We start from the raw sequence: 24,622 nt of genomic DNA, 5'->3' as shown, positions 1-24,622 counted from the left end.
CAACTGCAACATAATGTCCCAATTCCTATACTCAATGCCCTGACTGATGAAGGCCAGCGCGCTAAATGCCTTTCTCACCACCCTGTCTCCCTGTGACACTCCTTCAACAAACTATGCACGTGTACTGCTAGGTCCCTCTGTTCCATTACACTCCCTAGTGCTCTGCCATTCATAGTATGAGTATATTTGTCAACGTCTTGGGTCGAGACCCTTCACCTAGACTGCTTTGTCCAATTTGCTTTTTGCTCCAGATTCCAGCATCTGCAGTCTCTTGTGTCTCCATTACAGTGGCTAGTTAGTTTGTACTAGGGCCCAACTGCCATCCAGGGCAACCAGGGCACCAATGCTCAATACAGGAGGGCATGGCTTTAAAGTAATGGGTGGGAAGTTCAAGGGAGATATCAGAGGAAGATTTTTTACCCAGAGAGTGGTTGGGCATGGAATGTGCTGCCTGGGGCAGTGGGGGAGGCAGGTACATTGGTCAAGTTCAAGAGATTGCTAGATAAGCATATGGAGGAATTTAAAATAGAGGGATATGTGGGAGGAAGGGGTAAGATAGTCTTAGGCGAGGTTTAAAGGTCGGCACAACATTGTGGGCCAAAGGGCCTGTATTGTGCTGTACTATTCTATGATTCTATGATCATTTGACACATTTTACACACATCTCTACTAGTGTCCTGTACTCTGGATTTGCACTCCTGCAGAATTTTAAATGCATAAATTCTGTATTTAAAGTGTTGCAACATTGTGTCTGACCACAAGCTGATTTGACACACACTCACTCTGTTGTGAGACTGGCTGGTCAGGTTCCTGTGTACCTGCGACTTGTACCAGCAACAATTCCTTTCCAAGGTTGCTTTATAGTGTAAACTATTCACTAAAGAAATTCAGCACTGTGATATTGCTCAAATCAAAACTACTTAATAACAAAAACAAAAAACGCTGGAAACACTCATCAGGTCAGGCAGCATCTGTGGAGAGAGAAACAGTTAATGCTTCAGGCCAAAGACCCTTCATCAAGATCAAGTCTTTGACCTGAAACGTTGCCTGTTTCTCTTACCACAGATGCTGACTTACTGTTGAGCATTTCCAGAGTTTTCTGTTTTGTTTCAGATTTTCCAGCTGCTGCAGTTTTATTTTGATTATCGTGAACTCTATGGCAGAGGAAGAGAGATGTATCAGTGGATGCATTAGGCGTCATGATCTGTGCAGGGACTTGAACTCATAAGTCAATGCTGACACTTCAGAGTGTGCTGAAGGTTGCTGCCTTGTCAGAAGGGCCAGCTTCTGGAGTAGAAACCAAACCGAAGCTTGGTCTGCTCCCTGTGTGAACATATAGGATTCCACAGTGCTATTCTTAATCAGGGGACTTCTCCCATGTCATATTTATCACTCATATTTCATCAATGAAACATATTAATTGATTTTTATCACTTTGCAGTTTGTGGTAACTTGCTGTGTATAAAATGGCTCCTGCATCTTCAACTCCAGTACAGTGACAGACTCCGGAATTATTTATTTGGTTGTTAAGTGCTTTGGGATGTCCTCAAGTGAATGTCTTCTTGTTACCTATGCCATTGAAAATCTATTTCTGCTAACCTCGGCTTTCATCAAGTATTTAAATTGGGTATTTTTGTTTACACCAAAATCCTTTTAAAAATTAAGTGTAACGCTCTTCTCTTTGGGTTTTAACAGGAAAGTATTAGCAGAAATAAGTGACGCAGTAAGTTTGGTTCCACAAACCGGGCTCCTTCTTAGAAAGTTAAAGATGGATCTGAAGCTAGTCAGAATCATGAAGGACTTTGGAATAAAACACAGCAAATGAACTTTGTGCAGATTTAAGGGAGTCGGCAAGATAAACAGAGAGAAAATGGGATGATTTTTTTTCTACCCAGAGAGTAGTTGTAATCTGAAATGTCAGTGGAAGCAGTTTCAACAGTAACTTCCAGAAGGGAATGCATGAATACACAAAGGGAAAATTTTGCCTGCCCGTGGATGAAAAACAAGCATGTGGGACTAATTGGAGAGCAGGTTCAATAGCACATGCACAATGGGCTGAATGGTCTCTTTCTGTGGTGTTTCTTACAATGAATCTAACAGCTTAAGCTGGGTGATTGGATACCTTTTTATCTGCTGCTGCACCAACTCTGTGTGAAATTGTCAATCTCCTTGTGTGCTGGTGTTTGTCAAATTCTTGGTATTCTCATTCTAAAGGCACAGCGGGATTGCTGGTGTGGACAAAATTCTCAGCTGGCGCAGTAGGAGGGACTGCCTGCTTTTGCTGCTGGTCACAAGTGGCTGCCTCAGCACCTTGCCTTGTATCACCTGACCTCAGGAGAGTTTAATACAGAGAGTGGGTCCCTGCGGCCTGTTTACCCTGTTATCTGCATCTGAGTAGGTCTCTGTCCCATTTCCTGGCACTCTCTCTCTCCAAACCTCACCATAAAAACAGCAGTGCTTTCCCTTTTTGACCTGTAAACTCTGATGGGATTGTTGTTCCGGTGTTAAGGAGTTCTGAGGCAAGCTGAATGTTAGGTCACTGAATTATTGTGGCCGTCAATCAGTTAGAGGATGATTTGCCATTGATTGGATGTGCTAATTCAGCTCTGTTAAACATTCTAGCTCTCACCTTCTAAAGCTGATGCTGCCCCTGTGCTAACATCGGCATTCAAACTTTAATCAAAGAAAAGGCTTTTTAAATAATCCCCTGGTATAAGCAGTGAACTAGAAAATGGTGACATTAAATCATGATTTTTATTAAGTGTTTAATACTGAAAACAGTGGTGAGATGTTATCACTTTTTCTCCTTCTCTCTTCCATCATGTATCTTTTGTTTTCAAATTCTAAGATCCGAGTTGGAGAAATGTGGGGGTTTGTGGATTCTGACCGTGAAGCAACTGATACACCACTCAGGAAGATGAGACTGAGCATCTCTCTTGCCTTTACATGGAGGCCTGGGAGCAGGGGTCCTTTGGGATTCCTCAGACATGGAATGTGGGACATTGTCCTTTCAACTTACTGTCATTGCTCAGGGGTGGACTGCATCTTGCTTGTAACGTTTAGATATTAATATAGTCTTCCCCTTTGAGATCATGGGTCACTATCTGTGGAAATCCAAATGAATGCCGGTATGTTTTCTCACTTCAATTAGAAGTCAGTAAATTTCAGTTACCGGAGTGAGTTTACCCAGTTTATTTGCTGAATTATTTTTAATGATTATCATGCATTTGCAAATAGGATTGATGAACGGAAAGTAACCGGTGGAGAGGGTTTGTGAGACGATATCTTTAGTACAGGACCTGATGTGGGGTTTTGACCCGAAACGCCAACAATTCCTTTCCCCCCCACAGAAGCTGCCTGACCTGCTGAGTTCCTCCAGCAGATTGTTTGTTGTTCCAGATTCCAGCACGTGCCGTCTCCTGTGTCTTCATCTTTAGAACAGGGTTATTCAAGTTGTGGTCTTTGGGACTGAGTATAGCTCCTCAGCCCAGGTAACACTACTCATGGTCCAGACAACTCAGTTCTACTGACACTTGCTATTCAGGCTGAAATTTGGAAAGGATGGTTCATGATAGCTTTCGGTCTTCCATGAACATGTGTCAGAATTAGATCTGTTAGCATTGAAGTGCATGCAGCTTAATAGAAGCAGTGATTCAAACATTATCTATGTGACACTCAAGTTTCGATGGTACGTAGCCAAACCAGCTTGCTGTCGTAAACAGAGCAGCATATTAATAGGTTTGTTGCAGACTGATCTATCATTGAATCTTGTTCTTTTCCAGGCCTCGTTCCTGGCCTGTTGAACCTTGGAAACACCTGCTTTATGAACTCCCTGCTACAGGGTCTGGCTGCTTGTCCGTCCTTCATCCGCTGGCTCAGTGACTTCACGACGCGTTATAGCTTGGACACATCCCAGGAGGAGAGCTGTCCATATCTGTCTGTCACGCTCCTCCGCTTACTCCGAGGTAAGACTCGGGGCTGGGAAAAGGTGAAGTCTACCTTGCCTTCTGAAGGCCTTGGATATGGGTCCTTTCTTGGGAGACGGGGCTGAGGGTGTGCAGGAGTAGCGGAAGTACCAAGAGAAAGGCTGCCTTTTAATGTTGGTCAGAGCATTGTGACCCATTTTTGTTCCACGTTCAACTGTGTGTTGTTTTGTATTAATGGTCTCAAGATAAATTTTGATTTGTCCAGATTTCCTCCTTTATCTACTTGAAAGGTAATCTAATGCAATACAGACTCAATACTAACCACAGATCAGATTGGCACCAAGTAATCTTAAAGTCAGCAGATAATAGTTGGTATCTCCTACCACCAAATGTTATTTTTTACTTTAGACTTCCATTATTTTGCCACTTTTTTTATTTTAAGTAATCATTTGGAGGACTTTTGCTGCTTCTCATTTATTTTCTTCCCTTGTACCTTGTGCCTGGAACAATCAAAGTCAACAGACGCTGGAAGGAATCCTGAGTGTGGACTTGCTGTTTTATGTCACGGTTGGTCGCAGTGTTCCGTGTTCTCTCTGGAGTTCTCAGCAGTTTGGGTTAAACAGCCTTGATCTGGGGAGAGAGAGACTTTTTTTTTGTTTAATCCAAATTTTTGTTTGTCTAGGCTGCCTGAAAGATGGCTGAAATGTTTTGAAACTTAATTAGGTAAACACGCAAAAGGGCAAAAGAATTGCACAGATGTGGGATTAGTTGGGACGACTCTTTCAAAGAGCTGCATAGGCACGATGGGGTGTATGACATCCTCCTGATACAGTGAATAAGGATCTCTGAACCTTACATTCAAGACCTGTTGTAATTTCTTCTGTTGTTTAAGCAGGGAACAGTTATTTTTTTCTCCCATTGTCCTTCCTTCTCTGATACAGATGCAGATTCTTACATTGAAACAATCCAGTGGGAGTCAGTACTCCTTTGGTACACCAGGCCAGCAGGTACATTAGTACAGGACCAGTATCCTATTGACCTGGAGGTTTCAAGTTGGGACATCTCAGTGGTGCAGCTGGTAGAGTCACTGTCTCACAGTGCCAGAGACCTGGGTTCAATCCCGGCCTCCGGTCCTGTCCGTGTGGAGTTTGCACCTTCTCCCTGTGACCGCGTGGGTTTCCCCTGAGTGTTCCATTTTCCTCCCAGATCCCAAGTTGGTAAGTTAATTGGCCACTGTATATTGTTTAGGTGAGTGGCAGAATCTGGGGTGGAGTTGAAGAGAAAGTGGGGAGAATCAACAGTGAGGCTAAAGTAGGTTTAGTGTGAATTGATGGTTGATGTGGACTCAGCAAGCCAAAGGGCCTGTTTCCATGCTGTACCTCTCAATGACTCAATGGCTATCAATCCCCCTGAGTCAGCTGCAGAAATTATCTTAATGTAAGTAAATAATTAGCTCAAAAGGCTGGTGTCACTAAGTATGACTGTAAGACCACCAGATCGTTGTAACAGACTCTCTCTCACTGAGGGAAGAAAAATCTGCCTTCTGGGGCACGTGTGACATCAGAACCACCAATGATGTTGACTCTGAATTTCCCTCTGGAATGGCCCAGCAAGCCACAGACAATTAGGGTTGGAACTTGCCCATGTATGAATTAAATACCTCTTGTGTGAAGATAGATGGTGTGTTCATCATCTCTGGGTGTGTTTCACACATGCACACCAGAATAGCGACCGTGTTATTCTTTTAAAAACACAGCTGTCTCTACCTGCCCGGTGGTATGCTGAAATGTTCAGGAATTGAACATTTTGCGTAACTTTTTTCTCACTGATTAGTTTGCACATTACGTTGATTTGACTTACAAATGAGTCGCCCAGTCTCTCCCGAGCTGTGGTTGAGCTGCAGTAGGACCCATTTGATGCCCAAGCTCTTCTGACTTACGGGAGCAAAGGAATGGAGGTGGGGTTGAAGGCTGCAAGTTTCAAGCTTTATTGCCTCCTCTTTGGCAGTGTTATCCAACGCTGAAGAGACTTCAGAGGACGTGGTGGATGCCGGAAGTCTCCTGGAAGTCTTGAGGATGTACAAGTGGCAAATGTCTTCGTTTGAAGAGCAGGTAAACACCAAGAAAGTAGAAGTGCAGGAGTATCCACTGTGTTATAATTGTAGAAAAATTCTGCCATTCAGCCCGTCATGTCTGTACTGGTCATGAAAGAGCTATCCAGCCTAATCCCACCTTCCACTGTTGGGTCTACAGCTTTGCAGATCCCAGCTCTTGAAGTATCCATCTAAGTCCTGCTTAAATGTGGTGAGGATTTCTTCCTCTCCCATCCTTTCAGACCTCCATCCTCCTCGTGTCCCCTCCAATCATTCTACTTTAGATCTATGACCCTGTATTCTGACCAGTCTGGTAGGGAAATGGACCCTTTGTATTTACTCGACTTATTCCTTTGTATTTTTATGCACCTCAGTTTTTTCTCCCCTCAGCTCCTCTGTTCCATTGAAGACAACCCCAGCCTATCTAATCTTCCCTCATAGCCAACTTATTCCAGTCCCAGCAACGTCTCCTGGAATTTAACTTGGACAAGTGCAAAGTGATGCATTTTGGAAAGTTAAACTAGGCCAGGACGTACACTGTGAATGGTAGGGCCCTGGCAAATGTTATTGAACAGCAAGACCTTGGGATACAAGTGCATAGTTTCCTGAAAGTGGCGACACAGGTAGACAGCGTGGTGAAGAAAGTGTATGGTGTGCTTGCCTTCACTGGCCAAGGCATTGGGTATACGCGTAGGATGTCATGTTACAGTTGTATAAAACATTGCTTAAGCCGCACTTAGAGTATTGTGTGCAGTTCTGGCCGCCGCCCTGCGGGAAGGATGTGCTTAAGCTGGAGAGGTGCAGAAAAGATCCACAGGAATGTTGCTTGGAAAGGAGACTTGAGTAAAAAGGAGGGATTGGACAGGCTGGGACTTCTCCCTGGAGCGAAGGAGGCTGAGGGGTGACGCCACAGAGGTTTATAAAATCATGAGGGGGGTAGGTGGTCAGTCTTTTAGGCAGGGTAAGGGAGTCTAAAACTAGAGGGCATAAGTTTAAGGTGAGAGGGGAGAGCTTTAAAGGGGATCTGAGGGTCAAGTTTTTCAGGCAGAGGGTGGTGGGTATATAGAATGAGGTGGCAGAGGCAGGTACAATTACAATGTTAAAAAGATATTTGGACAGGTACGTAGATAGGAAAGGTTTAGAGGGATATGGGCCAAATGCAGGCATTTGGTATTAGTGCAGATGGGCATCTTGGTCAACATGGACAAGTTGGGCCAAAGGGCCTGTTTCCGTGCTGTATAACTATGACTCTATGAATGTAACTCTCCCCTGTCCCCTCTCTAGTGCAGTCACACTCTTCCTGTAATGTGGTGACTGGAAATATATGCAGTACTCAAGCTGTGGTCAGGCTGCTGTTGCATCTGGTGTTAGCATTACCCCCTTGCTCTTACCTTCTGTGCCTCAGCTAATCAAAACATCCCATATGCCTTTCTTAACCATCTAATTGAGCTGTCCTTGTACCTTAAAGGATCTAACCACCTCTTGGTATCCTCCCCTTTGTTGTACGTTCTCTTGCTTTGTGGCATCTCCCTAAGTACATTTACTCACACTTGTCTGGAGTGAATTCCATTTGCAAAGTTTCTGCTCAGCTTCCTGCAGTCTAAGCCTCTTCCCCTCGCTGTCAACCACACTTCTGTATCATCCACAAGCTTCTTCATCACACCCCCAATTTTTAAATGTAATAGATTAACATATACTGCAAGCAGCAAGGGACCAAGTATGGAGCCCTGGGGAACCCCACTGGTAACAGCCTTCCAACCTCAAAAACACCCATCAAACAACCTTTTGTTTCCTGCTACTGAGCCAATTGTAGATCCACCTCTTCCGTGAATCCCAACGGCTTTTTATGTTATTGACCAGTGCCCCACATGGGACCTTGCCAAAAACCTTGTTAAAATCCATTTAAACTACATAAAACTTACTGCCCTCGTCAATCCTCCTTGTTCGCTTCCTCAATACGACCTTCCCTTAACAAATCCATGCTAGGTGTCCCAGATCAATCTTAGCCTTTCAAAATGGAAAGTTTAAAACTGTTCCTCAGAAATAATTTGCCAACCTCTGCAGTTAAACTAACTGGCCTGTGGTTAAGTGGGTTGGCGGCTCTTTGCAAACATGGAAGAACTCGCTTGGTTATTGTCTCTCAGTAGATGATGTTGACCCAGTGATTTAAACCTCAGTAGGAGGTTCTCGCCTGTTGAGTTTCTATCACTGATATCAGCTTCTGCATTATAAGTCTGCCTTTAAACAATAATTTGGCAAAAATCCAAAGTTGTTAATTCTTGCCATCATGCTCCTTGCCTTGTTTCATCTCACAGAATAAGGTGTTGATTTACATCATGCTTTGCTCTTGGTTTGACTGCCTTCCTGCCGGGTGACACTGTTCTTCTGTTTACAGGATGCTCATGAGCTGTTCCACGTCCTCACCTCTGCTCTGGAGGATGAGCGAGACCGACAGCCTCGAGTTGCACACTTATTTGATGTTCAGTCTCTGGAGGTAAAGTGGCTTTAAGCTGTGATTGTGTTCAAACAGTTGTGAATAGGACACAGGGTGGATGAGGTCTCTCGAACCTTTTGGAAGCCTGATCACCTTTTGGTGTGTCGAGAACCAAACTTTGCCCAAAACTAAATGGCTTGATCGTTCTGCTATCCCATTTCAGGATTTTCTGGAGCAATTTTCCATGGAGCGAATTAGAAATAATTTACAATTGCATGGCATGTTTTACGTCAAAGTGAGTTCAAGCTGAATTAAGATGGACGAATTTTTAACGCAGGACGTGAAATTTTCCTGCTCACTTTGAACTGAGACAGGAGGAGAGGAATTCTTGCACTTACATAGCACCTTTCACATCACTTTCATGATGTCCCAGAGTGTTTTACAGCTGACAAATGTTTTTAAAGTATTGTCATTGTTGTAGTAAAGGAAACACGGCAGCTAATTTATAAACAGTAAGCTCCTATAAATGAGATAATGTTCAAACCACCTGTTTTGTAAGGGATAAATGTTGACCAGGATATTGGTGCAGTTGGGGAACTGAGGCATAGTGGTCAAGTTACTGAACTAGCAGCCAGGGTTCTGGACCACTGATCTGTGACACAACTTCAAATCTCACCACGGCAGCTGGGGAATACAAATTCAAGCAGTTAACTAAATCTGGAAGTTTTTGAGAAAACAGCGTCTCAGTGTGGGGGCAGGCACATTAGTGTAGCGGTTAGCGTAATGCTTTACAGTGCCAGCGACCCGGGTTCAATTCCCGCCGCTGTCTGTAAGGAGTTTGTACGTTCTCCCTGTGTCTGCGTGGATTTCCTCCGGGTGCTCCGGCTTCCTCCCACATTCCAAAGACGTACGGGTTAGGAAGTTGTGGGCATGCTACGTTGGTGCCAGAAGCGTGGCGACACTTGTGGGCTGCCCCCAGAACACTACACAAAAGATGCATTTCACTGTGCGTTTCGATGTACATGTGACTAATAAAGAAATCTTATTTTAGTAACAACCATGAAACTACTCTGGTTCCCTAATATCCTTCAGGAAAAGAAATCCACCACCCTCATTACTGTGCCTGGAGGTGACTCCAGACCCACCAATGTGTATGACCAGTGGCTGAATAATAAATTCTCCCATTGCCCGCGATAGCTACATCCCGTGAATAAGTAAATTATTAATAATTCATGGCTCTGTTTTGAGGAAGATCAGGGGAATTCTCCATGGTGTCCTGGGTCAATACCTGGACAGATTTTCACTGGGCACTCTCATGGTTTTGTATAAGGGAGCTTGTATGTAACAACCGACCGCACCACAAACAGTACTTCATTGTTTGTGATGCGTTTTGGGATGTCCTGCAATTGTGAAATGCACTAAAGATGCAATTTTTTCTGTCTCATGTAAGTGCAGACCAACCTGCATTTGGCAACAAGTACTACAACGCGGTGTTACCTCAGACCTGATTGGAGCCAACTTCTCTTATTCCCTAACTGGGTCAGAGCTGAAACCAGCAAACCACTGTTTAATTCAGAAAACAATTGTGTTTGCTTTCCATCAGGCTTGGTGATCTGACTGTCTCCTTGGTTTTCGCAGAGTCCACCGGAACCTGAGGAAAGTCAGGCAAGCTGCAGGAGCCGAGGTAAGAATCTTCGTAGCAAAACGAACCTTGGCACTCAGTTCAACAGTGCCAGTAGCCAACTCTACGCAATGAAGGACTGAACAACAAAAGCAACCTCAGCTGAGAGATTAGACCAATGAGAGATGCAGGCAGCGGGATATCCATTGGAGAATTGTGGGAATAAATACTGATATGAAGGAACCCATGATGGGGCCCATTGTGACTAGTCTTGTGTAATAATAGACCTGCGTTCAGTTTAAGAACACTTTGCTCATGGGTTAAAAGTGCACCAAGTCAATTAAGGAGTATTCAGTCAAGTAACCAAAAACTCAGTCAAAGAGATAGATTAACGTCGTAAAAGAGGAGGCAGAAGTGGAGACGTTTGGGAGCCATTTCCAGAGCCCGTACCCAGGCAGACGAAATTAGTGGAGCCAAAAATCCAGATGCACAGGAGCAATTACGTTTATCTATCACCTTCCTCAACTTTTCCTCTCTGGATTTTTTGGTGAGAATTGTAATTTCTGGGGGATAGCTTTCTACCTTCTGTGGCTGGTGTCAACACCAGGCATCCCCAGGTGAAGCAGAGTCAGAGTAAGGCTTCATCAGCTTTAACCCAACCACATCCCTCTCCTCCAAACATGATCCTACCTGAGCAACATGGAGTTCATGTTTCCACAGCTGTCGTACTGAGTGGTAGAATGAAGTTGACAGCAGATTCCTGAACTCCAAAACCCATTCAAACCCAACTAACAGACCCATGCAGAGACACAGTGGTCGTGGTCTCCTGCCCTGGAATCCCAACAAAACCACTTTCCAGCAAGGGATGACTGGTTAGCGGTTACCAATGTGCGCTCTGGAAGGTCTCTCTTGCTCCCTTTCACAGGACCATTGGGGTCAGATGCCCAGCTCCTCCTGCCGTGCCAGACATCATCAGATAATGTGGCACAGGTCGAGAGATGAAACGTGGCTCCTTCCTGTCTGTCAGCTGGCCGGTGTACTAAGCAGATCGAGGGTTATGAGGGCTATGGGGGAACTGGTACAGAAGAGGAACTGAGACCAGCATAGAACCACCATGATCATATTGAGTGTCAGGGCAGGTTTTAGAGGCCTGGTGTCCTCCTCCTATTCTCGTGTTCTTTGTTGTTACCAATGCATTCAGTTTGAGCATTTCTTCTGCAAATTGTCGCAAATAAGTTCTAGTTATGCAGTAGGTGATATAGTAGATGATATGCATATTATCCAGATGCATATCACCTACTCCACAAGATTACAACAGTGCACACAATCGCTCATTGTTGCTCACTTGGCATCACCTTTATCGTTACAATCTGATTTTTTGCTATCTCTCTGAGGTTGTTTTGTCCCTTATAGTCAACGCTGCTGTGAAACTCTCAGCCATTTGTGCAACTTTCCCTTTCCAATTGAAAGTCAGAAAAACTGCAGATGCTGCAAATCTGAAATAAAAACAAATAAAAGTACTGGAAACACTCAGCAGGTCAGGCAGCATCTGTGGAGAGAGAAATACAGTTAACGTATCAGGTCTGAGACTTTACTGTCAAAGGACCTGAAACATTAACTGTTTCTCTCCTGACAGATGCTGCCTGATCTGCCAAGTGTTTCCAGCATTTTCTGGTTTTATTTCCCCTGCTGATTAATCTGTCTGTTGTTTAAGGACCTTTGCCGCCGCCACCAAGTCCTTGGAAGTCCCAGCACCCTTTCCACGGCCGGCTCACCAGTAACATGGTGTGTAAACAGTGTGAGCAACAGGTGGGTGAGTAGTGGGAAAGGGGCGGCAACACTCCATTGTCGGTGACATTCCGTTGAATCAGTGAAGCCATGTGGTGATGCAAGATGTTTCTTTGCCTTTCTGATGGGGCTTCCTATAGATCTCTGTTCAGGTCGAATCTAAAACTAAAATCTGACCTGGTCACCGCCAATCCAGACCTGGGCCCAAGGACTTAATAATTTTTCCATATCCAGTCTGACCATTGCAAACGTTCTGTTGATTGGTTTGAAAATGGAACACCAGATATTGATCAAGAACAGAGGCTACATGCAACAAATCGTCCTGATCTGGACAAATTATTTTTTTTTAAATTCCAAAATAAACTTTATTCATCATAAAAAACAAACTATATACAACAATAAAACTGTGCAAACCTTTACATTCATGTACGGATCAATCATTAGTGTTACCTTTTTATATATATAAAAAAACACAGCACTGATGCCGCTTGTGTGGCTCCCTGGGGTGCTACCCCAATGCCATATTTCCAATATTTAAGGGGCTTCCTCGCCTGGCCCCGCCCCTCTCCAGTGGTAGAAGAATCTTAAACTGTAGTCCTTCCCCACCGAGCTCCTGATCTGGACAAACTATTAGGCTGGTCAGCACACCTACCTGAACCTGAATGTTTTACCAACATCTGCACACAACCTGGTCCATATCTGGTCTGGCCCTTCTGACTTGGGTTAGGTAACTTAATTCTAGCAACTTCTAAGCAGAAGTGCTGATTGGAATTGTGCTGTGAACTCTAACTGAAGGTCATTTGGTTGGTGGGGTGAGATGGGGCAGGGTGAAGGGGGATTGGACCCCTCATGCTGGTTGAACGTCAGATATCAACTGGCTCTCTTGTGCGTCAATCAAATGAAGAAGACCACCTATGTCACTGTTGTAGGAGGGGCAGGTGCTTCATTTGCAGTAACCAGGGTTATTTACTACTGTGTAAACTCCCCACCCCTCTTAGTGAGTAGTTGGTGACCCAGAGTCTCCCGATACTTTCCCTGAATTGGAGATTTGGAAAGAAAATCCCTCTGAAGCTGCAGGAGATGTTCAGCATGCTGGTTGGTATCTGAAGAGAAGCAATAATCTTCATTCCTCCAGAATGTCATAACGTAGCTTTTATTCTTGAGAGGACTTATTGCCAACATTGTCTGAGCCAATGAGCTAGAGTTAGGGAAGAGCACGTGGTTCACAGATAACTGTCAGCATAACAAACAAAAACAATTCACTCAGTGAACAGCCTTCTCAAAGAGCAGAGGGAATGAACCTTAGCAACTCCCAGTAATAGCTGGGTAATTTTATTTTACAAAACAAAATACAGCGAGTGGAAGTTTGTTAGAAATGAATTTTGAGGATTAAATAATCTTGGGTGTTCACAGCAGTGTGACCATCAAGCTTGATTGACAGGGAAATTATCCAATCATCTCCAATCTGGCTGGCTGAAGCGTCCTTACCAAATGCAGCCTTATACTTAGCAAATGCTAACTGACCTGCTGAGTAATTCCATCACTCACAAGCTTTTAGCACTTGTGGATTTTAAGTGCAGAGGGAGGGGGAAATGCGTCTTACCACCAGTGCTGAGCACGGGCTGGATTGTTAGCCTGCAGTTGTTCCTCGCAGATTCGCTGTGTTGCAGTCAGTGTCTGATAGTGAGTACCACCAGTGAAAACGGTCACTAAAGTGAGTTTAACGCTGGCTCTCCCAGGGGTCTTTAAGTTCCTCATTGGGTAACTGAAATTGACCAGTCTAATTCCCAGTATGAACTAAGTTTCTTTGAGTGCTTTAAAAGTTGTGTATTTGTGAAATAAATGGCAAGATGCAAATCTGCACTGGTCTTCGAGCTCTGTATGCTGTTAATCCTGCTGGGCACTGGATATACCTGTACTGCCTTTGCTCAAGTTTGCTCATTATCAGTGGACCTGGCTTCACAGCCAGTGAGTTCTGAAACCAGGGCCACAGACTAACAGTCCGTATCTGCTAACACTGTGGGTACTACTGGTACGGTCTCACCCTCTGGTCGCGACGTATTAAGTTTGCCACTGTAGAGAAAAACCGTGCCGTTACTAACTACACCTTTCCTCATCAGAGTCCTGTCAGGTATGACACATTCGACAGCCTCTCCCTCAGCATTCCAACAGTGACGTGGGTACGTACCGTCTGCATTTTGAAGGGTTATTTGTTTTGTACCATGTATTTACAAAGAAATTGAATTTGGCTCTGTCATTTTAGAGTGGTCTAACATATTGGGAACCGGAGATGCAGGAACATGGTTCCAGGCTGCTGCTCCAGTGCAGCACTGACACAGTTGCTGTCACTTGGCTGAGAAACTGGACCGAGAGCCTTGCTGCTCAGTTACGTAGATATAAAGGATCTCATGGCGCATTTTAAAGAACAGGGGAACTCTGAGCAATATTGATCCTTCAAACAATATTACTAAAACAGTTTAACTGATTATTGGTATTGGTTTATTGGTATTGGTTTATTATTGTCACTTGTACCAAGGTACAGTGAAAAACTTGTCTTGCATAACCAATCTTACAGGTCAGTTCATTACACAGTGCAGTTACATTGAGTTAGTACAGAGTGCATTGATGTAGTACAGGTAGAAACAATAACAGTACAGAGTAAAGTGTCACAGCTACAGAGGAAGTGCAGTGCAATAAGGTGCAAGTTCACAGCAAGATAGATTGTGAGGTCAGAGTCCACCTCATCGTCTAAGGGAACCGTTCAATAGTCACTGTGGAAGTTGCCATGCACAGAAGTTGCTAAGGTGGGCAGAGAGAAGGCAGATGGGGTCCTAAAAAGTGTAGGTGTTAGGTTTTGGCAGGACTGATAAGGCTAGGATATACACTATGATGGGATTCTAGGAAGGACTGGGGGGGATATTGGTGTAAATGTGCAAGGATCCTAAAAGGCAACAGCACAGGTAGGTACGTTGGTTGAGAAGGCACACAGAATACTTGCCTTCATTATCCATGGCATAGAATATAAAAGAGGGATTATTTTGTTGTAGTATATAGTTATGGTACCACTGTATAAAACCTCTGTTAGGCCACACCTGAGGTGCTGTGTGCAGTTCTGGTTGCCACACTATAGGAGGGGCGCAGATGCACTGGAGAGAGTGCAGAGGAGATTCACTGGGATGCTGCCTGGATTGGACTGTTTCAGCTCTGAGAAGAGCCTGGATTGGCTGGGTTTATTTTTGTTGGAGCAGATAATGCTGGGGGGGGCGGGTGGGGGAGAGGAATTGATTGAGGCATACAAAATTATGAGAATCATGGATAGGGTAGGTAGTGACAAACTTCTCCCCCTAGCAGAAACCAAAGGTTTAAGGCTAGGGATAGGAGATTTAAGGGGGATTCGGGGAGGGATGGTGGAGCCAGGTACTCTAACGACACTTAAGAGGTATTTAGTTGAGCACTCAAGATGCCATGTCATTAAAAGCTGTGGCCAAGTTCTGAAAATAAGATTAATGTGGATAGATTCTTGATGGCTTGGATGGATACATTGGGCCTGTTTCCATGCTGTAAGGCTCTGAATCTAAGCTGACTGCCAGTTTCTTGAGTTACAGCCAGTACAAGATTTATAGATGGCTTTGGGTTATTTCAAGGTTGTGAATGGTGCAATGTTAATGAAGCTGCTTCTTCATACGCCTGAATTAAAGTTTTAAAAGCAAATGACTGCTTCTGTTTAGTACCAGAAAGTAGGGAGCTGGGTCCAAGTTGGAACTGGTGCCAATTACTCAGCTGTCATTTGTGGTGTGGAGCAGGACTGACGGACAGTTCAGGCAGTGAAGGACTAAACAGGGATTGGTCAGAGATCAGGGCTTCAAACCAAAGGTGTTAGCATGCGGAGGAAGATGGAGCCTGTGAGACCAGAGGGAGTGGGGACTAGATGCATCGGACTGTTGGCGGGGAGGACTCCTTTGGTTCCAACTGGGGCCAAAGAATTAATAACGTGGGATCCGGGAAGAGATATGGAGCTCACGTGGAGAGCAGAGTAATGGGAATAGATAAAATAAATGCTTTAGCAGGAAAAAAGGTTAAAACTACACATGTAGAAATGGAGTTTGGATACCTGTGTCACACTGCCACCTGGTGTGTAACAGCATTGTTACAAGTGTATGCCCGTTCCAAAACGCTGATATATTTAGATTGGGGTTTCTATTGTAATTGTTCACTGTGATGGTTCCAGTTGTAGGTACTGACATTATTGTTGAGTTAAAGAGATTTGCAGGGTCAAAGACATGGGTAAAAAATATATGCATATTGCAAGAAATGAAATAGTATTGTTGATCTTCAACGGCTTGTTCACTGGCCTTATTGGTTAGACGTGAAAATGTCCAAGAGTGAAAAAGCTACGTAGCATTAGGATCAAACTGTTGAGTAAGACAGTAAAGTGCTATGATCTCAGGATGGACTCTCCTCATTTGAAAGCAAATTCCCATTAGGTGTTGACCACACTGCTCTGACCTTGCCACATTTACATGGTGACAACTGGGAAGAAGTAACTATGTGAACGGTCACTGCCAGATATTGCTTGTGACCTTAATTTGCTATCAGCAGATCTTCACAGGCAATCAAAGGATGGTGCATTCAGCTACCACAGTGTTAAACCACAATGCTGGTCTTTAGCCATAGACTGAGCTAAAGTCCTCCCATAGACTTGGAGAAACTGGGCCGCATTGCCCTAACCTGTCAGTAGTAGCTATTTATGTATATCCCTTGTGAACTCCTGGGATTATTTAACTATGTGAATGTCTCCCAACAGTACATTTAACAGGAAAGATAATCGTAATTTAAATAGCATTTAGGGAGCAAGAAAGCAGAGAAAGGGGGAGAAAATGAATGAATGTTTTATATCTGACTAAGGCTGAAAGGTAGTTATTGCTAATTGATGACTTTGCTTTTCTTATCTTAATCAGTGAGGATAATTATAGAGAAAACGTGCCTAAATGTAAAGAGTCTGGCCTGGAAATTCATCCTCTGTCATGTATGTTAATTTTTGGATGTACTTACACATGTATTTTAAACTCTGTTGATTAAATTCAGTTCCGTAGTCCTTGGCGGAATGAATTTCAGATGTGGACATCAACACCTTTGTATTACTGCGTGGTGCATTTATGTACAACAGTGATGTGAGCTCTACACATGCATTACCCTGGCACAGTGGTGCAGCTAGTAGAACTGCTGCCTCGCAGCTCCAGCATCCTGGGTTCAATCCTGACCTCCGATGCTGTCTGTGTGAGTTTTCATGTTTTCCCTGTAACCGCATGGGATTCCTCTCAATCCCAAAGACATGAGGGTTGGTAGACTAATTGGCCACTGTAAGTTGCCCCTATTGTGTAGCTGTGTGATGGGAGTGTGGAGAGAATGGTGTCGGATTAGTGTAAATGTGTGCCTGATGGTCAGTGGGAGCCAAAGAGCCTGTTTCCGTGCTGCATGACTCTATAACTCTGTGACTACCTTCCAGGGCAGACCTGTGTCACTGGATCTCTGCCTGCAACACTTCATCTCCTCCGAGACCATTAAGGACGTGGTGTGTGAGAACTGCACCAAGGTGAGCATCACTCATTCCTGTTAATGGCAATGTTGCTGGTCTGAAATAAAAGAATGCGAGAAGCAGTGAACATTCATTTGATGGATAAACTCCCGAGCCAGAAAGTGCAACTTTCTACTTTGCAAGTCCTAGTGAGGAGAAAGGAGGGATGAAAACTTTTTTAATGAGTAAGGGTAGAAATTTATGATCTTTCCCAGATGGTTTAATCGGTAAATGCCAAACTAGGAAGGTCTTACGCTCAATTCCTGGATTTATTGAAATTAGCTAATTTTGAGGCAGGGCCACAGTGATTACACTAAAGTTGGCTCTAGTGACTCTGGGGGGGGAGGTGGAAGGAAATGTTCGGGATGAGGGGGAGCAGGAGCTGATTCCTTATCCTGATTTGTAATCTGTTGATTTTCAATGGGAAAGGTATTTGTAGGTGTTGGATAAAGACGTGGGCTGCGATTGAACAGCTGACACACACTCTCCATCCAGAGACATATGAAGAGTAACTATTTTGGACTCCAGCATGAATTCAGGCCTTTAGAAAAGATGGTGCAAAAGGCCACAGAATAGTAGGTTTAAAAAAAACAGCCCATCTAATAAAGGCACACATGTTTATTTGGTTTATATACTGTAGTTATATAATTCCCAGAAATACTACTAAAGTTGGCCCACATTGTGTTGGCAGCAGGCCCAATATGAAGAAGTTCATTAGACTAACTTCAGATGAGTCGAGAGCATTGGGAAGAGAAAAGGGAGAGAAGGAAAAAGATAGACTGTGGTATTGGTTTATTATTGTCACTTGTACCGAGGTACAGTGAAAAACTTGTCTTGCATACTGTTCGTACTGATCAATTCATTACACAGTGCAGTTACATTGGGTTAGTACAGAGTGCATTGATGTAGTACAGGTAAAAACAATAACAGTACAGAGTAAAGTGTCACAGCTACAAAGAAAATGCAGTGCAATAAGGTGCAAGGTCACAACAAGGTAGATCGTGAGGTCAGAGTCCATCTCATCGTATAAGGGAACCGTTCAATAGTCTTATCACAGTGGGGTAGAAGCTGTCCTTGAGCCTGGTGGTACGTGCCCTCAGGCTCCTGTATCTTCTGCCTGATGGAAGAGGAGAGAAGGGAGAATGTCCCGGATGGGTGGGGTCTTTGATTATGCTGGCTGCTACACCGAGAGGTAAAGACAGAGTCCAAGGAGGGGAGCATTTGATCCCTGTGTAGTGTGGAATGTTGGAGGGGATCGACCATCAGGTTGGGATTAACTGACTCTCTAGGTTCTGGCAACCCTTTCTGTTCTTTCACAAATTCAGGCAGGGGAGAAACAGAGTGGAGAGACTGCGGAAAACCAGAGGACAACCTTCATCAAACAGCTGAAGATTGGAAAGGTGGGCTCACATCGATGTTTGGAATTGCTTTTGGATGTAAATAATTGTACAGCACAAAGGCATTAAAGAGTTATTTTAATTGGGCATTCAAAGCAAAAGGCCAAATCCCATATTTATTTGGTTGATCCAGTTGAGAACAGCACAGGATCTAGCCCTTCAGCCCATGGTGAGATTCTGGTCAATGGTGTTCCCAGGATAACAATGGTAGGATAGAGTCAGAGTTGTACAGCACATCAATGGGCTCTTCCATGCCAATCTCTTTGCCCATTTACACTAAGCTCATTTGCCCGCATTAGGATCATATCCTCTTATGCCCTGCCTACTTAAGTGTCTGTCTAAATGCCTCTTAAACATAAGATTCCACCACCTCCTTTGGCAGTAAGTTCCAGATATCAACCTCTCGCGGTGTGTAAGTAAAAATTACCAGTCAGATCCCTCTTAAAGCTCCTTCCTCTCACCTTAAACCTATGCCCTTTTGTGTTTGATAGTAAGGGTAGATAGTCAGAATCTTTTTCCCTATCTATACCTCTGATAAGCTTGTACACTTCCATCAGGTCACACCTCAACCTCCTTCACTCCAGGGAAGACAAGCTCAGCCTATCCAATCCCTCTGTAAAGATAATGTCCTCCAATCCAGGCAATATCCTGCTGAATCTCCTCTGCACTCTCCCCAGCGCAACCTATAGTGAGTGTGGCGATCAGAACTGCATACAACACTACAAGTGTGGCCTAACCAGTGTTTTCTAAAGTTGCAACATAATGTTCCAACTCTCCTGTGCCCCATCCTATGAAGACAGGCAACTTACTATCATCCATGTTCTTCTCCTTGGTGAAAACAGACGAGATGTATTTACTTAGGACTTCACCCGCATCCCCTGGCTCTACACACAGATTACTCTTTCAACCCTTAAGGGGACCCAGTCTTTCCCTTGCTACCCTCTTTCTGCTAATGTACTTATAAATTGACTTGGGATTAATTTTACCTGCCAAGGATATTCATGACATCTTTTTGCCCTCCTGATTTACTTATTAAGTACCTCTGCACCTCAACATTTCTTAAGGGACTCGCTTGATTTGAGTTGCCTGCACCTGTTGTGTGCCTCCTTTGGTTTCCAGATCAAACCTTTGTCATCCAAGGTTCCCAAATCTCACCATCTTATCCTTCAACCCATACCGGAAAATGCTGTCCCTGAATTGTCGTTAACTCCCTTTTAAAAGACTCCCACTTGTCAGATATCGTTTCACCCACAAGCATCAGCTCCCAGTCTACTTTTTCTGTGTCCTCTCTTGCGCTATCCAAATCACCCTTCGCCCAATTTAGGATCTTAAGGACCAACCTTATCCCTTTTCCGGTAACTACCTTGAAATTGTGGTCGCTGTTTCTGAAGTGTTCCCCAACTGACATTTCCTCCACCTGACTGTTCTCATTCCCTAAGACGGGGTCCGGTACTCAGCGATGGTGCCAGAGTATTAATGGCAAGGGGCTTGGTGATGGTAATACAGGTCCTCCCCAGGTTACGGCAGGATTCCGTCCCGGGGAAACTCTTCATAACCCAAGTAGTTCACAGGTTGGAAATGCGGCCGTGAGCTATGTTCGGCAAATCCATCCCGCCGGTCTCCCAAACGTTTGTTCGTATGTACGAGCTGTACAAAAGTCGGGCGCTCATTAGCTGGGGAGGACCTGTACCTGCACAACCCCTGTCAGGCACTGTATTCCAGGCCTCCTCCACTCAATGAAGCCCAAAGAACACAGGAATGTCCGATGAGGAAGGGGTTTGGTTCGACCTTTCTCTCTCACTTCCGTGCCAAAGTTGTGACAAGCTGTCGACAATCCCTGTCTCACTTCAGAAGTGGAGAGTGGCTCCGTGAGACGTTGTTAACCGAGAAAACCAGTGTGCGCTGTCGTTTCGGATCCCCGCGTCCTGACTTTTCCTCCTCTCCTTATTCCAAGCTCCCTCAGTGCCTGTGTATCCACCTGCAAAGGTTGTCGTGGTCCAACCAAGGAACCCCCCTGAAGCGCAACGAGCACGTCCAGTTCGGCGAGTTCCTCTCGCTCGATGCCTACAAGTACCGCAGCCCATCTCAGAGGCTGGGACACCGCAGGCTGAGCAGACCAGCCAGCACTGGAAGCTTACCTCACATGCTGGAGGCCACCATGCTGAGCAAGCCAGGTACTGGTCGGAATAACAGCAATTGACCAGGCAACATCTCGAGTCAGTGACGCGATGATTATTTCCATGTTATTTCTCACTAAAAACTTGTCATAAATAGAACGTGTTCTTTTGGGATATCGGCATTCTGTTAGTGTTTCCACTTCAGCTGTGTGTAGTGTGGCTAGCTGTTGATTTCCTTCACTCCCATGCCCTCACTCACCCTCTCACTTCGTTTTTTTACCCCTCCTCCTTCACCACCATCATCTTCACAACTCCCCTCCCCTTCATCTGCAGCTCACCTCCATCCCATCAACCATTTCCTCCTCCTGAAAGACTGATGTTTATTTAATAACACAGGAGACAAAGATTGAAGCTGGTACATTTTCTAGGCTACACAAATCAGCAGCACACATTAATTAAGTTTTTTAATATAACAGCCAGAGAAAACCTTTGCTCCCAGCTTCTGTTTAATGCACAGAAGATTCACCCAGCATCAATATCAATCTCCAAGTTATTTGGTAATTTGTTAACATGACTTAAGAACAAATTTCACAGGAGACATATTCCACTTAACCATATACAGCTCTAGGTAGTTAAGTAACAGTGGTCCCATGACATAATGGAATAGAGTGTGCTAGCTGAGCAATACAGGGCATGGGGATGCTGTGTATGTTTCCTAAAATGGCAGAGTTGTGTTTGAGCATGGTTTCCCTGTGTCTGGATACAGGGTTGTGAGTTCTCACCTCTGCTCCCCCTGAGATACTGATCTGTGTTACTATCAATTTCAGACCAGTTATTTTCTCTCAGGGAAGGGTGAAAGTTGAGTTATTACCCCGGGCCAGCTACCTTGCCAGTGGATAGATCCGAGATTCCAATATCTGAAAGGAGGTATAAACCTTGAAGACTATTAAAGTTATCACGAGTGAAGAAATAAAACCTTCAGGCCATAGATGTTGAAAGATTAAATATGTCTTTCTTTTCAAAAAGTAATAAATCTGCTGCACTTATCTTATTTCTTTGCACAGGGGCTGTATATTACTCTGTGGAATCATTGTATTCAACTTTCCTTGTGACTATCCCAATAGTCGGGCTCTCGCAAGTCCCGTCATTCACGGTCCTAATCGCTTCATTGCATACCAGCAGATATCAGTGATTCATTTCATAAGTGATTCTATAAATCTCTTTCATCCCTCTGTGCTTCCTTGCAGGGTCCACTCAACCCAGCCTTAGTAAAATGCAGGTTGCGAATGGAGCATGTTCATCATCTCTGCTATCACCATTAGCAACTGCACCATCTTTTGGAACCAGAAGTTATTCGTGAGTCCATTTAATATCCCTTTGGAGGGTTATGGGCTGTGTAGAAGGGAATGGATTAGGTTGATCGTGGGGTAGGTTTATATAGGCTGGCACAACATTGTGGGTCGAAGGGCCTGTACTGTTCTATGTTCTAATATTCCTTCATTACCACCCCCCCACCTCCCCAACATAGTTCCATATGTAGAAATAAATAAAATTACGGGCACATTAGGATCTACTCCGGAATCAAAAGAACCTTTGGATAATATGCAGGAAAATATCTGGTGTCACACAGTAATAATACGGAGCAAACAAAGGTCCTCAGTAAGCTAATAAACCATAGTGCTCCCTGTAATGGTGGAAGCAAATTTTGCATCATTTCAATCTGTGCAGCAGGCAAAATGGATTTTGCAGTTATATTTGTTTCACGGTTCCTAGCTTCGCAAAACTGAATGCAGTAAAGACTGTGAATACATTTCTCCCCACTTCTGAGAAGTGTACTTGGCATTTGTCCTTGGAAAGTGGAGATGAGTGGCACTAAATTGGTAGATCCCTGGAAGAGCTGGCACAGGCAATAACAACTTCTCTGTTTTGTCACAAAGTGATGCTATGGATCTGATCTGATCTCCCACCTGCCCAACTAACTTGGGCGGTGATGTGTAACATTGTGCAAGCTGAATATTGATGGATATTATGTCCTTCTGACAGCCCCCACTGGTGCAGACCCACATGTAGACATGTGGGTTTCAACAGCATGGTGGACTAGTGATGCAGTCGTCTGAGCTAATGACACAGAATATGGAGAATGTAAAAACTTGATCGTTAAATATATCTGAAAGTTATTCTTAAAGCTGTTATCAATAGCGGTAAACGCAAAATTATTGTAAAACTCTGGCTCGTTCAAGTCCTTTTAGAGCAGGAAATTTGCTGCTCCTACGAGTTTAATTAGATTGCTCTTACCTAAGCCAGTGTGGACTTGACAGGGTAAGTGGTCTCTCTTTTGATTCTGTGGCAAGCATGTAAGATAAGGTACCTCTATTAGTCACATGTACATCGAAAAACACAGTGAAATGCATCTTTTGCATAGCGTTCTGGGGGCAGCCTGCAAGTGTCACCACACTTCCGGCGCCAACGTAGCATGCCCACAACTTCGTAACCCGTACGTCTTTGGAACGTGGGAGGAAACCGGAGCACCTGGAGGAAACCCACGCAGACACGGGGAGAACGTACGAACTCCTTACAGACAGCGGCCGGAATTGAACCCGGGTCGCTGGCGCTGTAATAGTGTTACGCTAACCGCTACACTACCGTGCCTGCATCAGATCCACAGCAATGTATCTGATTCTTAACTGCCGTCTGTATTGACCCAGCAGACCACTTAGTTCATGGGCAGCCAGAGATGGGCAGTGACTGCTGGCCTGGCTGGGGGGCACCCACATCCTTGGAATACGTAAAGATAAAGACCCAGGCAAGATCCCACAGTGAGGCACTCGCTGAGTGGGTGAGGAGGGGAGTTCCGAGGGGGTGAGAAGATCTTCCTCTCAATACAAACTCAACCTTCTGCTTGAATCCCACAGGTCCTCCGTGTACTTGTTCCGACTGATGTCTGTGGTAGTCCACCACGGCGACATACACTCGGGACATTTTGTCACGTTCCGCCGCTCGCCATCCACCTCGAAGAACCCATTGGCGGTGAACAGCCAGTGGATGTGGATATCGGACGACACAGTGCGCAGAGCCAGCCTGCAGGAAGTCCAAGCCTCCAATGCCTACTTACTCTTCTACGAACGAGTCCGGCCCCTGGTGAGGCGCACAAGCCGTGAGTTCGTGCCAGAGGAGTGAGTGTGGTCCGGGTGTGGCTGGGGCACTTGGCCAGTGCTGTAAAGAGACAAATAATCTTCACCGTTGGAGAGGAAAGTGATTTCTGAAAAGAGCTGGAGCCTGGTTGATGCTGACCTGATACTTGCCTCACAATATCTGTGCAGTGAACCAAAAGAATAAGCGGTCTATTGTATAAATCAAAAAATTAATTTATCACTTAAAATTAATGGCTCCATAAGGGGAGTATGTTGTATATATTTGGACTTTGACTGTTTGAACTAGTTGAGAACTCTTTTTACATGATGTGGGTGAATAATTATTGAGAAGAAACTGGCATGCCCTGTTGAATTATTGAGTCAGGATCATAAAGGGACAAATCAATCCAATCACATACGGGACCAGGTGAGATTGATCACATTAGAGGAACAGCTGTATTACTCTGTGATATGTTGCTACATTCGTGGCTGAGCACTTAAGGTTTAAAAAAAGTTCCAAGAACTCCCTCTGTGACTGGGT

The 24,622-nt window shown here is 44.5% G+C and overlaps 1 protein-coding gene across 1 annotated transcript in view; it reads left to right on the top strand.

Annotated features, from left to right (window-relative positions):
* The window catches only part of LOC127579587 (ubiquitin carboxyl-terminal hydrolase 30-like), a 31,113-nt gene that overhangs the window by 3,009 nt on the left and 3,482 nt on the right, over window positions 1-24,622 (top strand). The window contains exons 3-13 of the mRNA XM_052032477.1: window positions 3,783-3,965; window positions 5,934-6,037; window positions 8,414-8,512; window positions 10,091-10,136; window positions 11,788-11,882; window positions 13,982-14,041; window positions 17,368-17,454; window positions 18,762-18,836; window positions 20,788-21,007; window positions 22,198-22,306; window positions 23,863-24,104. Of these exons, the coding sequence (XP_051888437.1) occupies window positions 3,783-3,965; window positions 5,934-6,037; window positions 8,414-8,512; window positions 10,091-10,136; window positions 11,788-11,882; window positions 13,982-14,041; window positions 17,368-17,454; window positions 18,762-18,836; window positions 20,788-21,007; window positions 22,198-22,306; window positions 23,863-24,104 (1,320 nt within the window). The remainder of the gene's footprint in view (window positions 1-3,782; window positions 3,966-5,933; window positions 6,038-8,413; window positions 8,513-10,090; window positions 10,137-11,787; window positions 11,883-13,981; window positions 14,042-17,367; window positions 17,455-18,761; window positions 18,837-20,787; window positions 21,008-22,197; window positions 22,307-23,862; window positions 24,105-24,622) is intronic.

Source organism: Pristis pectinata, chromosome 17 (genome assembly GCF_009764475.1).
Source record: "Pristis pectinata isolate sPriPec2 chromosome 17, sPriPec2.1.pri, whole genome shotgun sequence".
In the NCBI taxonomy this organism is placed as follows: domain Eukaryota; kingdom Metazoa; phylum Chordata; class Chondrichthyes; order Rhinopristiformes; family Pristidae; genus Pristis; species Pristis pectinata.
The sequence above is the reverse complement of the archived record's forward strand: the minus strand, read 5'-3'. Positions and strand labels throughout refer to the sequence as shown.